The 16,126-nt window shown below is 46.5% G+C and overlaps 1 protein-coding gene across 5 annotated transcripts in view; it reads right to left on the minus strand.

Moving 5' to 3' along the window:
- Positions 1-16,126, minus strand: part of LOC140405340 (centrosomal protein of 128 kDa-like) — a 589,746-nt gene that overhangs the window by 553,683 nt on the left and 19,937 nt on the right. For all 5 annotated transcript variants that reach the window (XR_011938602.1, XM_072493651.1, XM_072493643.1 and 2 more), the window contains exons 5-7: positions 13,839-13,960; positions 12,637-12,728; positions 6,347-6,419 (exon numbers count right to left, since the gene is read on the minus strand). Coding sequence is in view for 4 of the 5 variants with exons in the window: in XM_072493651.1 (XP_072349752.1) it covers positions 6,347-6,419; positions 12,637-12,728; positions 13,839-13,960 (287 nt within the window). In the remaining variant the exon portion in view is untranslated. The remainder of the gene's footprint in view (positions 1-6,346; positions 6,420-12,636; positions 12,729-13,838; positions 13,961-16,126) is intronic.

Raw genomic sequence — 16,126 nt, forward strand, 5'->3', positions numbered from 1 at the left:
AGTGTGGCGCGACTGGGGGATTTTCACAGTAACATCACTGCAGTGTTAATGTAAGCCTACTTGTGACAATAAAGATTCTTCTTCTTCTTAAGTAAGGTCGAACTACTCTTTTCCAAAGATTCACCACAACTTTCTTGCTTTTGTACACTACACATCGATTGATAAAACCCAGGATGTATTAATCACTTTCACAACTTGCCCTGCCACCTTCAACAACTTGTACACATATATCCCCCCCGCATTCCTTTAGAAGCGTATCCTCTATTCTTGTTCTTCCAACCAAAATGTATCACTTCACACGTCTCTACATTAACTTTCATCATCACACAAGAATATCAATATTAATAGATACAAGATTTAGAAGAGTAAATTTGACATGTGTCGGCCCATTCCATCAGCTTGTCTATCTCCTCTTGAAGTCTATCATCTCCGTTTCACAATTAATTATACCTCCACGTTGTGGGTCATCAGCGAATTTGTTAATGTCCTGCATGCCCAAGCTATTCACCACTTCTCTGTTTGATGTAACTCAGCCAACTTTGCATTCATGTTGCCACTGTCCTTTTTGTCCCATGGGCTTTAACTTTGCTGACAAGCCTGTTGTATGGCTCTTTGCATCAAACACCTTTCGAAAGTTCATGCACACCACATAACCCTCATCAAACCCTCGGTTAGCCCATCCAAAAAAATTAAGCAACCACATTATTTAAGCTTGATTTGCCTTTAATAAATCGGTGTTGGATTTCTTAATTAATCAACATTTATCCAAATGGCTGTTAATTTTGTCTTGATTATGGCTTCAAAAAAGCACCAAAATTAAACTGACTGCCCTGTAGTTGAACAAGTGTGTGACGTTTGAAATTCTCTAGTCCTCTGGTAAAACCTCCATCCGAGAAGGATTCGAAGATTGTGGCCAAGTGTCTCAGCAACCCCCAACACCCCCCCCCTCCCCAAAATCAGCAGGGCCATTTGAATTTAGTGCCGAGTTTTTTTTTTAGAAAAAACAATTTTCACATAGCAAGAACTTAGTCATGAATTTACAGAATGGAGGTAAACAGAAGGGCGAGTGTGGTCTGCTGTAAGTGTCATGATGTGATCTTATTTAATTCACATATTCTACATAGGTGTGTATATTTATATACACACCTATGTAGAAACACCCATTTCTTAAAGATACTCTCACATGACACAGGTGTATAGTGAAAGTGCGGCAAGTACACTAATTGGTTGTCTCTGTTAAAGAGCCTGCACAGTCACCAGAGATGGAGAAACTAGTTCCTCTAGTGGTGGAGTTCAGAACAAGGGAACACAATTTTGAAATGTAACACGACCATTAAAGGGTGACGTAACTCTTTCTCCAAAAAACTGGAGATCAACAGAAAATGTTAAAACTGAGAAAGATAAATTTTGTTAGTCAAAGGTATAAAGAGCAAAGGAAGCAAGGCCAGCAGATGGAGGTAAGATACAGATCAATCATTAGCTAAGTGAATAGTGGGAACAGGTTTGAGGAGTTGAATGGCTTCCTCTCGTTCATGGGTTCCTTCTATGGGCAGAGTTTGATGTTCCTCCGCTGGCAGAATTGCAGGTGGGAGGGCTGGCATAAAATTATTTAAGTAGCATTCCATTGGGCTCTCGCCTGCCCCAATCTCTCAACTTTACCGGGGGGGGGGGGGGGGGGGAGGCAAGGCCTAGGCCAGCCACCCGCATACCAGTCGAGGCCCTTAAGTAGCCAATTAATGACTAGGGCCGTTTCCTGCACAACCAAAATCTTCAGGCTGACAGGAGAAGTTCAGGTCCAGAAAAGACCCCTGCTCAGGTGAGATTGGGGGGGGGGGGGGGGGGGGGGCACTGCCCACATGGTCGCCCCCCCAATGGGTGCTCCGGTACCACCAAACCCCCACCCCACCCCGCAGGGCAGATGCAAAACCCCATCATCCAAAAAATCCTGCCCTATGATTCTATCAAGGAGAGCATTGCAAAATTTGGGAAAGAGATAAAGAACTACCAATCATCTAGAATACTGAAATTGCAAACTTAATTTCCTTTTACAACAAGCTACATGTCCATACGTAGTACCAACAGTTTGGAGTGGCTTCAGCCTCCCTCAAGTTTGCAATGGACTTGAATTCAATCTTGCAATATCCTTCAAAGTTCAAATACCTTCTCAATCAGAATCAATTTATTTCTTGCCTTAATTAGGTGTTTCAACAGCAAGCAATAAACACACTTCATTTTAGATTTAATTAAGCATCATTAAAGGAAGAAAGACAGGCTGACATTCATTGTGCCGGCATCCTGGAAACAAATCCGAGAATCCCCGGAGGGAAGCCAGTCAAAGTGCTCAAGAAGAGAACCGGCCATCACCCTACTCTTAGCACTAGGACAGGCAAATTAAATGAAATGAAAATGAAATGAAATGAAATGAAAATCGCTTATTGTCACGAGTAGGCTTCAATTAAGTTACTGTGAAAAGCCCCTAGTCGCCACATTCCGGCGCCTGTGGTACGGGAATTGAACCATGCTGCTGGCCTGCCTTGGTCTGCTTTAAAAGCCAGCGATTTAGCCCAGTGAGCTAAACCAGCCCCTGATAATAATGCCAGCCTTACCAGCAATCCATGGATGCTTAATGGACATGTGTCAAGCAGCAGAGACAATGAGGAATTCAAAAAGTTGCAACATAGTGTACGGTGAGAGTTTTCAAGCAACAGAATTCAGACTCTGTGGAACCCGAGAGATGAGGTGGGACTCAGTTGGCCAAAAGGCCGTATTCTGCCTGGGAACAGGCGGCGATTGGATCCTGCCTGAGTGGGATTGATTTCCAAAGACCCAAGGAAAGCAGAACACCAAGGAAGGAGCTGCGAGTGCCTGCTTTCCCCTCTTCTCCCTCGCTCACCAAAAACGCTGTGAACTGCTGTCTCTTTTAACCGACAGAGAATCTGAATGAATGAATCTACAGGGACCACCTTGAACTGAAAGCCTAAATTTAAGGAAGGTGCGCTATCTGACTGAAACAAAGACTTTTATCCTATTATTTTTACACCCTTCTTCTTCCCTCTGTGTTTGTCTGTCTTGCGCGCGCGTGTGTGTGTATATGTGTGTGTGTGTGTGTGTGTGTGTGTATGATATATATATATTTATATATATAATATATATAAGGGTGGGGCAAGTTAAAATGGGGGATTAGGAATTAAATAATAGTTAGCCGGTTGTATTTGCTGCATATTTTGTTATAGTTCTCATTATAAATAAAAAGTAATTGTGTTTAACTTTACAAACCTGCTGCCTATAATTATTGGGCAGCCAAAGGTCAAAGACTTTGGGTGTTTTTCTAAGAATTACTGGTTAATTCAACTATGTTGCGACTCCGGGTCAAGGGGGGCTGGAATTGACCGCGCCCTAGCCCACAGTGTCATAGCGATATCGTGCAAATAAAGAAATGACAGCTGACGATTTTCTAGGTTGACTTTCTCAGACACTCGGCAAGTGGTTAAGGTGTTCAATCAGCAATTTATATGGGGGCCTGGTAGAGGTTACATTGATATAACTTAGATTGTTCAAGCATGTCAAATTGAGGCATCTAGCATTTCCTCAGATAGGAAGGTGGAACATTTCCAATAGTTATTTGATGAGGAATTAAAGTTAATTAGGATTAAAGATTATCTGGTATCTTTTGACTCATAGTCCTTGAGGTTTATCGGTGCACGAATCCATGTAGTCCGACAAAAGCAACTACTAAAATAGCATAATGATGGTGAGGCAATATCTAACAGACTACACAAAAGTGGTTCTTGAAGTTTTGCATGTGGCAAACAAGAGAGAGGGCAAAGACTTTATGGTGAAACAGTTGAGGAACAGTGGAGAACCTTCCAAGCGGTTTTTCAGTGCTCAGCAAAGGTTTATACCAACAAAAAGGAAGGACGATAGAAAGAGGGAAAATCGACCGTGGATATCTAAGGAAATAAGGGAGAGTATCAAATTGATGGAAAAAGCATACAAAGGAGCAAAGATTAGTGGGAGACTAGAGGACTGGGAAATCTTTAGGGGGCAACAGAAAGCTACTAAAAAAGTTTTAAAGAAGAGTAAGATAGATTACGAGAGTAAACTTCCTCAGAATATAAAAACAGAAAGTAAAAGTTTCTACAAATATATAAAACAAAAAAGAGTGGCTAAGGTAAATATTGGTCCTTTAGAGGATGAGAAGGGAGATTTAATAACGGGAGATGAGGAAATGGCTGAGGAACTGAACAGGTTTTTTTGGGGTCGGTCTTCACAGTGGAAGACACAAATAACATGCCAGTGACTGATGGAAATGAGGCTATGACAGGTGAGGACCTTGAGAGGATTGTTATCACCAAGGAGGTAGTGATGGGCAAGCTAATGGGGCTAAAGGTAGACAAGTCTCCTGGCCCTGATGGAATGCATCTCAGAATGCTAAAAGAGATGGCTAGGGAAATTGCAAACGCACTAGTGATAATTTACCAAAATTCACTAGACTCTGGGGTGGTCCCGACGGATTGGAAATTAGCAAACATGACACCACTGTTTAAAAAAGGAGGTAGGCAGAAAGCAGGTAATTATAGGCCAGTGAGCTTAACTTCGGTAGTAGGGAAGATGCTAGAATCTATCATCAAGGAAGAAATAGCAATGGCATCTGGATGGAAATTGTCCCATTGGACAGACACAGCATGGGTTCATAAAGGGCAGGTCGTGCCTAACTAATTTAGTGGAATTTTTTGAGGACATTACCAGTGCGGTAGATAACGGGGAGCCAATGGATGTGGTATATCTGGATTTCCAGAAAGCCTTTAACAAGGTGCCACACAAAAGGTTGCTGCATAAGATAAAGATGCATGGCATTAAGGGGAAAGTAGTAGCATGGATAGAACATTGGTTAATTAATAGAAAGCAAAGAGTGGGGATTAGTGGGTGTTTCTCTGGTTGGCAATCAGTAGCTAGTGGTGTCCCTCAGGGATCAGTGTTGGGCCCACAATTGTTCACAATTTACATAGATGATTTGGAGTTGGGGACCAACGGCAATGTGTCCAAGTTTGCAGATGACACTAAGATGAGTGGTAAAGCAAAAAGTGCAGAGGATACTGGAAGTCTGCAGAGGGATTTGGATAGGCTAAGTGAATGGGCTAGGGTCTGGCAGATGGAATACAATGTTGACAAATGGGAAGTTATCCTTTTGGTAGGAATAACAGCAAAAGGGATTATTATTTAAATGATAAAATATTAAAACATGCTGCTGTGCAGAGAGACCTGGGTGTGCTAGTGCATGAGTCGCAAAAAGTTGGTTTACAGGGGCAACAGGTGATTAAGAAGGCAAATGGAATTTTGTCCTTCATTGCTAGAGGGATGGAGTTTAAGACTAGGGAGGTTATTCTGCAATTATATACGGTGTTAGTGAGGCCACACCTGGAGTATTGTGTTCAGTTTTGGTGTCCTTACTGGAGAAAGGATGTACTGGCACTGGAGGGTGTGCAGAGGAGATTCACTAGGTTAATCCCAGAGCTGAAGGGGTTGGATTATGAGGAGAGGTTGAGTAGACTGGGACTGTACTCGTTGGAATTTAGAAGGATGAGGGGGGGATCTTATAGAAACATATAGAATTATGAAGGGGATAGGATAGATGCGGGCAGGTTGTTTCCACTGGCGGGTGAAAGCAGAACTAGGGGGCATAGCCTCAAAGGGGAAGTAGATTAAGGATTGAGTTTAGGAGGAACTTCTTCACCCAAAGGGTTGTGAATCTATGGAATTCCTTGCCCAGTGAAGCAGTAGAGGCTCCTTCATTAAATGTTTTTAAGATAAAGATAGATAGTTTTTTGAAGAATAAAGGGATTAAGGGTTGTGGTGTTTGGGCCGGAAAGTGGAGCTGAGTCCACAAAAGATCAGCCATGATCTCATTAAATGGTGGAGCAGGTTTGAGGGGCCAGATGGCCTACTCCTGCTCCTAGTTCTTATGCTCTTATGTTTAGGTTCCCATCATTCTCTCTAAAATATAATTCAAGGCAGAATATTTGTCATTCCACCAAGGTACTTTTGTCCTGTACAGACTGTTGGAATTCCAGCCTCCAGCTGCCTTCCACTCAATCAATCTTCACCCTTGAAAATTTTTGTTGCGAAATCTGTCCGTTACACTACCCCAATAGCTAGCTGGCTTATATTTGATTTCAAAACATTCAAAGTAATAATATTGGGATGAATGAAAGGGCATTTACTTATTTCAGTTAAATAAGTACAGAAAAATCACTTCCACTTACACAACACAGCTTGATCGCTTGCTCTGCTATTCTCCAACCTAAGAAAAGCTACATTTTTGCCAAAATTACATTAAGAAAGTTACCGTTTCTGTTCTGGACATGGCTCGGAGTTTCTCTGATAAAGAATTCACAGCTTTTCGAGTCTCCACATCAGTCCTGTTTTTGAAAACAGATTTACGTTTCAGCTATGTTGAAGGCAAACCTGACAAGAAACCCAAAACCCACCCCCCCTCCTTCACCCCAAACCACCTGCCCGCAGGATTTGAATTTTAGTATTGCAAATCCAACTATCATTCCTCAGGCTTGGGAGAATAGATTGATTCGGTTGAGGGACTCACCAGGGCTGAACCAACAGGAAGAAACAGCGAGGCTGCTCATCAAGAAAACAACTGATTTATTCAATGCAGTCAACTCGCCCGGCTCCACAGCTGATTAAATTGGGCTGAGTTTTCCCAGCTTCACAGAGACCGGGAAATTCGGATTGTTGCATGTCGGGTCGGCTCCCCGGTGCTGTCCCACCTCCAGGTGACTTACCCAAGGGGCACGCCGTCACAGAAAGAGGCAGCCCGACGGTGGCAGGAAGCCAAATAAAAAAACTAGGATCCCACTCCAAGAATTAAACAGTAAGCTTCAGATTATTGCTGTGGGCGTCCAGGTAGAGCGTATTAAACAATTTGTGTGCTTTAATCATCTTTGTTTATTAATTAAGAAAATATTGAAGATAGGGATAAAAGGTTGATTAGATGGATGGTCAAAAATCATCCAATTGACTTCCAGGTGCGGCGATGACCAGCTGAGTCGCACGTTTCGGCAGCTCCCTGTGAAACGGACTTTTGGGCTCTTGATAGGAGCCCCAACGGCAATTTTGACGGCTAAAAACACTGTGCGGTAAACCAGAAGGGAATCCCCCCTGGATACGGATGGAAAAAGGAGGAGAGAGTGGCCAGATTGCAGTGGATCCTTTAGAACAGCGGCAAGGAAGGCAAGCAAAAACCAAGATGGCGTCGGAAGGTGGCAGTTTAACATGGGGCCCTGAACAACAAGAGTTCTTGAAATGCTGTGTGGAAGAGATCAAAAAGGAAATGAAGAAAGAGCTGTTGGCCCCTATACTACAGGCGATCGAAGGGCTAAAGGAGGAACAAAAGACCCAGGAGCGGGAGCTTCGGGTCGTGAAGGCAAAGGCAGCCGAGAATGAGGACGATATACAGGGCCTGGTGGTGAAGACGGAGACGCAGGAGGCACATCAGAAACGATGTGTGGAAAGGTTGGAGGCACTGGAAAACAACGCAAGGAGGAACAACCTGAGGATTCTTGGTCTTCCTGAAGGTGTGGAGGGAGCGGACGTCGGGGCATATGTGAGCACGATGCTGCACTCGTTAATGGGAGCGGAGGCCCTGGCGGGTCCATTGGAGGTGGAGGGAGCATACCGAGTGATGGCGCGAGGACCGAGAGCAGGAGAAATTCCCAGAGCCATAGTGGTGAGATTCCTCCGTTTTAAGGATAGAGAAATGGTCCTCAGATGGGCGAAGAAAACTCGGAGCAGTAAATGGGAGAACGCGGTGATCCGCGTTTATCAAGACTGGTGAGAAGGAGGGCGAGCTTTAATCGGGCCAAGGCGGTGCTTCATAAAAAGAAGATAAAATTTGGAATGCTGCAACCGGCAAGACTGTGGGTCACATATCGAGGGAGGCACCACTACTTTGAGACGGCGGATGAAGCGTGGACTTTTATTGTGGAAGAAAAACTGGAATGAGCGGGTTATTAAAAAGAACGTTCGAACAAAGTGGTGGGGCGAATGTGGGGGGCAAAGAGGGGTTTTATGTACTAATCCTGCGATGTGGTAACTTTTCTCTCTCCCACAGGTGGTGATGGGGGGAGGAGGGGAGGTGGAGGAGATGGGGCGTTGGCCATTGGGGGCGGGGCCAAGGGAGAAGCGCGGGCTTGGTTCCCGCGCTATGATAATCATGGCGGGAATAGAGAAGCAGGAAGGAGGGGGCGTCGCACGGTGCGAGCCGAGGTCACGGGGGGAAGCCGAGGTCAGCCAGAGTTTGCTGACTTCTGGGAGCAACATGGGGGGAGTAATTACGCTAGCGGGGGATCTAGCGGGGGGGGTGGGAGGGGGGAATTACTGGGTTGCTGCTGCTGGGGAGAGGGGGGAGCTGGTATGGGAGAGGATGGGCGGGGGGGCACCGCCTGGGGGAGATACAGCTGCGTGGGAACCGGGTGAGGAGCTGGAAAAAGGTGATGGCTAATCGACAAGGGGGGGGGGGGGTAGGAAGCCCCCCAACTCGGCTGATCACGTGGAACGTGAGAGGGCTGAACGGGCCGATAAAGAGGGCACGGGTACTCGCACACCTTAAGAAACTTAAGGCAGATGTGGTTATGTTACAGGAAACGCACCTGAAACTGATAGACCAGGTTAGGCTACGCAAAGGATGGGTGGGGCAGGTGTTCCATTCGGGGCTAGATGCGAAAAACAGGGGGGTGGCTATATTAGTGGGGAAGCGGGTAATGTTCGAGGCAAAGACTATAGTGGCGGATAACGGGGGCAGATACGTGATGGTGAGTGGCAAACTACAGGGGGAGACGGTGGTTTTGGTAAACGTATATGCCCCGAACTGGGATGATGCCAATTTTATGAGGCGGATGCTAGGACGCATTCCGGACCTAGAGATGGGAAAGCTGATAATGGGGGGAGATTTTAATACGGTGTTGGAACCAGGGCTGGATAGGTCGAAGTCCAGGACTGGAAGGAGGCCGGCAGCAGCCAAGGTACTTAAAGATTTTATGGAGCAGATGGGAGGTGTAGACCCGTGGAGATTTAGCAGACCTAGGAGTAAGGAGTTCTCGTTTTTCTCCTATGTCCATAAAGTCTACTCGCGAATAGACTTTTTTGTGCTGGGTAGGGCATTGATCCCAAAGGTGAGGGGAACGGAGTATACGGCTATAGCCATATCGGATCACGCTCCACACTGGGTGGACTTGGAGATAGGGGAGGAAACAGGAGGGCGCCCACCCTGGAGAATGGACATGGGACTAATGGCAGATGAGGGGGTGTGTCTAAGGGTGAGGGGGTGCACTGAAAAGTACTTGGAACTCAATGATAATGGGGAGGTCCAGGTGGGAGTGGTCTGGGAGGCGTTGAAGGCGGTGGTTAGAGGGGAGCTGATATCAATAAGGGCACATAAAGGGAAGCAGGAGAGTAAGGAACGGGAGCGGTTGCTGCAAGAACTTTTGAGGGTGGACAGACAATATGCGGAAGCACCGGAGGAGGGACTGTACAGGGAAAGGCAAAGGCTACATGTAGAATTTGACTTGCTGACTACAGGCACTGCAGAGGGACAATGGAGGAAGGCACAGGGTGTACAGTACGAATATGGGGAGAAGGCGAGCAGGTTGCTGGCACACCAATTGAGGAAAAGGGGAGCAGCGAGGGAAATAGGGGGAGTGAGGGATGAGGAAGGAGAGATGGAGCGGGGAGCGGAGAGAGTGAATGGAGTGTTCAAGACATTTTATAAAAAATTATATGAAGCTCAACCCCCGGATGGGAGGGAGAGAATGATGGGCTTCTTGGATCGGCTGGAATTTCCCAAGGTGGAAGAGCAGGAAAGAGTGGGACTGGGAGCACAGATCGAGGTAGAAGAAGTGGTGAAAGGAATTAGGAGCATGCAGGCGGGAAAGGCCCCGGGACCGGATGGATTCCCAGTCGAATTCTATAGAAAATATGTGGACTTGCTCGCCCCGGTACTGACGAGGACCTTTAATGAGGCAAAGGAAAGGGGACAACTGCCCCCGACTATGTCTGAAGCAACGATATCGCTTCTCTTAAAGAAGGAAAAGGACCCACTACAATGCGGGTCCTATAGACCTATTTCCCTCCTAAATGTAGATGCCAAGGTCCTGGCCAAGGTAATGGCAATGAGAATAGAGGAATGTGTCCCGGGGGTGGTCCACGAGGACCAAACTGGGTTTGTGAAGGGGAGACAGCTGAACACGAATATACGGAGGTTGTTAGGGGTAATGATGATGGCCCCACCAGAGGGAGAAACGGAGATAGTAGTGGCGATGGATGCCGAGAAAGCATTTGATAGAGTGGAGTGGGATTATTTGTGGGAGGTGTTGAGGAGATTTGGTTTTGGAGAGGGGTATGTTAGATCGGTGCAGCTGTTGTATAGGGCCCCAGTGGCGAGCGTGGTCACGAATGGACGGGGATCTGCATATTTTCGGCCCATAGAGGGACAAGGCAGGGATGCCCTCTGTCCCCATTATTGTTTGCACTGGCGATTGAGCCCCTGGCGATAGCGTTGAGGGGTTCCAAGAAGTGGAGGGGAGTACTTAGGGGAGGAGAAGAGCACCGGGTATCTTTGTATGCGGACGATTTGCTACTATACGTGGCGGACCCGGCGGAGGGGATGCCAGAAATAATGCGGATACTTGGGGAGTTTGGGGATTTTTCAGGGTATAAATTGAACATGGGGAAAAGTGAGTTGTTTGTGGTGCATCCAGGGGAGCAGAGTAGAGAAATAGAGGACCTACCGTTGAGGAAGGTAACAAGGGACTTTCGTTACCTGGGGATCCAGATAGCTAAGAATTGGGGCACATTGCATAGGTTAAATTTAACGCGGTTGGTGGAACAGATGGAGGAGGATTTCAAGAGATGGGATATGGTATCCCTGTCAATGGCAGGGAGGGTGCAGGCGGTTAAGATGGTGGTCCTCCCGAGATTCCTCTTTGTGTTTCAGTGCCTCCCGGTGGTGATCACGAAGGCTTTTTTTAAAAGGATTGAAAAGAGCATCATGGGTTTTGTGTGGGCCGGGAAGACCCCGAGAGTGAGGAAGGGATTCTTACAGCGTAGCAGGGATAGGGGGGGGCTGGCACTACCGAGCCTAAGTGAGTATTATTGGGCCGCTAATATTTCAATGGTGAGTAAGTGGATGGGAGAGGAGGAGGGAGCGGCGTGGAAGAGATTAGAGAGGGCGTCCTGTAGGGGGACTAGCCTACAGGCTATGGTGACAGCCCCATTGCCGTTCTCACCGAGGAACTACACCACAAGCCCGGTGGTGGTGGCTACACTGAAGATTTGGGGACAGTGGAGACGGCATAGGGGAAAGACTGGAGCCTTGGGGGGGTCCCCGATAAGAAACAACCATAGGTTTGCCCCGGGGGGAATGGATGGGGGATATGGAATGTGGCAAAGAGCAGGAATAACGCAATGAAAGATCTGTTTGTGGATGGGAAGTTCGCGAGTCTGGGAGCGCTGACCGAGAAATATGGGTTGCCCCAAGGGAATGCATTCAGGTATATGCAACTGAGGGCTTTTGCGAGGCAACAGGTGAGGGAATTCCCGCAGCTCCCGACACAAGAGGTGCAGGACAGAGTGATCTCAAAGACATGGGTGGGGGATGGTAAGGTGTCAGATATATATAGGGGAATGAGGGACGAAGGGGAGACTATGGTAGATGAACTAAAAGGGAAATGGGAAGAAGAGCTGGGGGAGGAGATCGAGGAGGGGCTGTGGGCAGATGCCCTAAGCAGGGTAAACTCGTCGTCCTCGTGTGCCAGGCTAAGCCTGATTCAGTTTAAGGTATTACACAGGGCACATATGACTGGAGCACGGCTCAGTAAATTTTTTGGGGTGGAGGATAGGTGTGCGAGGTGCTCGAGAAGCCCAGCGAATCATACCCATATGTTTTGGTCATGCCCGGCACTACAGGGGTTTTGGATGGGGGTGACAAAGGTGCTTTCAAAAGTAGTAGGAGTCCGGGTCGAACCAAGCTGGGGGTTGGCTATATTTGGGGTTGCACAAGAGCCGGGAGTGCAGGAGGCGAGAGAGGCCGATGTTTTGGCCTTTGCGTCCCTAGTAGCCCGGCGCAGGATATTGCTAATGTGGAAAGAAGCCAAGCCCCCGGGGGTGGAGACCTGGATAAATGACATGGCGGGGTTCATTAAGCTAGAGCGGATTAAGTTCGTCCTAAGGGGGTCGGCTCAAGGGTTCACCAGGCGGTGGCAACCGTTCGTCGAATACCTCGCAGAAAGATAGACGGAATGGGAAAAAGAAGGCAGCAGCAGCAGCCCAGGATCGGGGGGGGGGGGGGGGGGAATTTTCAATAAAATATTTAATAAAAAAAAAAAAAATCATCCAATTGGTTTTCCAACTGGTGTTGGGAGGCAGTGCACCTTAAGGATGGACATGATGGGTGGCCAATGGTGGAAAGGAGGCCATAGGATGAAATACATGCGCTCAAAGTTGCAATTCAAATGCACCATGGTTTGGGTAAGTCAATAATTGTATAGAGATTGCCAACTCTAGTTTCTCAAGCAAGCATGCTGCTAAAGGGTATCCCAAGGGGGAAAATAATAAAACAATCCATACCTATTCCGCTTTACTATTTCGTCATCAAATTCATCTCCGAGGTGCAACTGGTCACTCCTTAGATCTCTTAGTGACTGATGCAATGTGTGTACCTGCAGGAAAAGACAAATGTCTTAACTGGATTGCAATTAGACACTGCCAATTACAGAATTATTTCTGTATTAATACAAGATCAGTTGTTCTTTCATCACTGCTTTTTTTTTTTAAACCTTATCTGCCCTCCCCCTTGTCCCCTGCCACCTGCGTCCCCCAGCTTTCTATTTTGACCCCCGGAGATGCGCTGCAGGCCTATAGCCGACATAAGGTCCTCTTTTATTGAATCACTGTGTTTCTGGAGTTCTATCGAGAGAAGCTCCATCGACCGGCGCCTGAGAGGTTGGGATCTTCCTTTCTCAGCTTTTACTATTTTTACAGCTCCCCGGCTGGTTCGATGCCATTTCGGTCAGTTGGTTGTCAGTTGCTCAGCTCATGGCTGCCGCCTGAAGTCCCTCAATCTGTATTCTGTCTTCCCAAAGTAGAGCATGCCACATTGTGAGTAGTTTAATGTACTGAATTGAAAGAAGTGCACATAAATCACAGTTTAACTTGGACAAAACGTTTGGGGCCTTGGATGCCGAGGTAGAGGAAGTAAAAGGGCAGGTGTTGCATCTCCTGCACTTGCATTGAAAGATGCCGAAGGAAAGAGAGGGTGTTGTGTGGACAATGATTGAGGTGTGGACCAGGGTGCTGTAGAGGGAACAGTTCCTTCAAAATGCTGAAAGGAAAAGGGAGGGGAAACCTCGTTTGGTGGTGGCAGGACTGGTGGGGATGATCCATTGAATGTGGAGGCTGGAAGGGGAGGACAAGGAGAACCCAATCGTGGACCTGGAAGGCGAGAGCCGAAGTATTAAGAATGGAACGCACTCACTCGAAGGCCTTGTCAACCACACTGGAAAAATCCACAGGTGACGAAAAAGTAGGATTTATCAGAAGCATTGGAATGCTTCTGATAATATTAGACAGACAGATTGCTGTGAGAACTCAAAGGAAAAATTAACAAGTTAGGGACTTTGAAGTAGACAATTACCAAGTTGAAGTAAATTAAAAACAAGGAATCAAGAAAAAGACAACGCAAAGAGCTGCTGAGATCAGGGATCCACAGAAAGATGATTTAGATGGACCAAATGGCATCAGTGTTTAATCTATTCTACATTTTAACATACTTGACTGAGTGGCTCCAAGTCATCTACAAATCTCACAGTCGCAGATCTGGATCTTCTACGGTCTGTCCCTAGGTACCCTCCATGGTCCCTCAGGGGTGAGGTAGGACGGTATCGACGACTTTCTGAAAAAATAAAATCAGGCTAAATTTAATTCATTGCACACACTCAACCAGCAGCCAGAAATATAAGAACGTTGTAAACCACTTGCGGATAAATAGGACTGCTTAAAAAAAAAAGGGCTTGAAATTAGTAAAAGGGGAAAAAGGGCTCATAGAACATAGAACAGTATAGCACAGTACAGGCCCTTCAGCCCACAACGTTGTGCCGACCATTTATCCTAATCTAACATCAACCTAACCTACACCCCTTCAATTTTACTGCTGTCCATGTGCCTGTCCAAGAGTCGCTTAAATGTCCCTAATGACTCTGACTCCACCACCTCTGCTGGCAGTGCATTCCACACACCCACCACTCTCTGTGTAAAGAACCGACCTCTGACATCTCCCCTATACCTTCCTCCAATCACCTTAAAATTATGTCCCCTCGTGACAGCCATTTCCACCCTGGGGAAAAGTCTCCGGTTATCCACTCTATCCATGCCTCTCATCACCTTGTGCACCTCTATCAAGTCACCTCTCTGCCTTCTTCGCTCCAGTGAGAAAAACCCTAGCTCCCTCAACCTTTTTTCATAAGACAGGACCTCCAGTTCAGGCAGCATCCTGGTAAACCTCCTCTGTACCCTCTCCAAAGCATCCACATCCATGGATGATTAATGGGCATGTATCTTTAAGTCAAACAGCACAGAGTTAGGAATTCAGAAGTTACAGGAGAGAACACTCTGCTATTCTCTGCTAATTCGAACAGGAGACCTCAGACTTTTCAGTACGAGAGAGATGGGGTGGTCTCGGTTCGATTGATTGGCTGGTGGCCAATGAATTGGCCAAAAGGCCGTATTCTGCCCGGTAACAGGTGGTGATTGGATCCTATGTCAGTGGGATGGGCTCTCAGAGACCTCAGGGAGCAGTTGAGTCCTGGACACACAAAGACAAGGAGCTCCGTGTTTTCTCCAGAATGGCTGAGAGTACTGTATTTCAGAAGTTGCAGAGAACCAGAATTAATGAATCTACAGGGAAACCAATACGGGCTGCAAACAAAGACCAGGACCTGCTCTCTCTATCCATCTCTCCAGGAAGGCTGGGAGTGCTGTATTTCTGAAACTACAGAGACCTGAATGAATCTACGGTAAAAACAGAAGAGGGATAAAGTGCTGGAAACAACCATCTGAAACAAAGGCTCTTTTTTTCCTACTAATGATTTTCACCCCTCTCATCCACTCTTGTGTTTGTCTATCTTGTGTGTGCGTGTGTCGAGGGTGGGGTGGGCAAGTTAAAGTGGAAATTAGATAATAAGTTAACCAGTTGTTTTTGCTGCATATTTCATCACAGTTGGCTTGTTATTAATTAAGAGTAATTGTGTTTACAGGGAGAAGCAGTGACAAAGTGGTATTGTTGCTAGACGAGTAATCCAGAGACCCAGAGTTATGTTCTGGGGACCCGGGTTTGAAACCCGCCATCGCAGATGGTGAAATTTGGATTCAATAAGAAAATCTGGAATTAAATGTCTGACGATGACCATGAAACCATTGCCCTTTTTGTCCATGACATCTTTGTCAATCTCCACCTATCCCTGGATCTCTATCCAGCCTCATTGCCCAACGCCACCCCCACAACAGTATCAATCTAACCATATTTACAGTTCTCTCGAGCTTTGACAAAGTGTCATCCAGACTTGAAACGTTACCTCCCTTCTCTCTCTCCACAGACGCTGTCAGACCTGCTATGATTGTCCAGTATTTTCTGCTTTTGTTTCATGAAACCATTGTCGATTGCTGTAAAAACCCATCTGATTCACTTTACCTTTAGGGGAGGAAATCTGTCGTCCTTACCCGGTCTGGCCTACATGTGACTCCAGATCCACAGCAATGTGGTTGACTCTGAAATGCCCTCGGGGATGGGCAACAAATGCTGCCACATCCCACGAACGAATAAAAAACAAACCTGATGACTGTAATTATTGGGCAGCCAAGGGTCAAAGGGTACTTTTCTAAGAATTATTGTTTATTTCACTTGTGTTGCGACTCCAGGTCAAGTGGGGCTGAAATTGACCGTGTACTAACCTAGGGTGTCGTAACACTATGGATAACTAAAGATGGATGGATGCAACTGAATCTAAAGGAAAAGACTAATGCAAATAGCATAAATAAGCATGAGGGTGAAAAAGACATCTAG

Source organism: Scyliorhinus torazame, chromosome 2 (assembly GCF_047496885.1).
Source record: "Scyliorhinus torazame isolate Kashiwa2021f chromosome 2, sScyTor2.1, whole genome shotgun sequence".
NCBI classification, from domain to species: domain Eukaryota; kingdom Metazoa; phylum Chordata; class Chondrichthyes; order Carcharhiniformes; family Scyliorhinidae; genus Scyliorhinus; species Scyliorhinus torazame.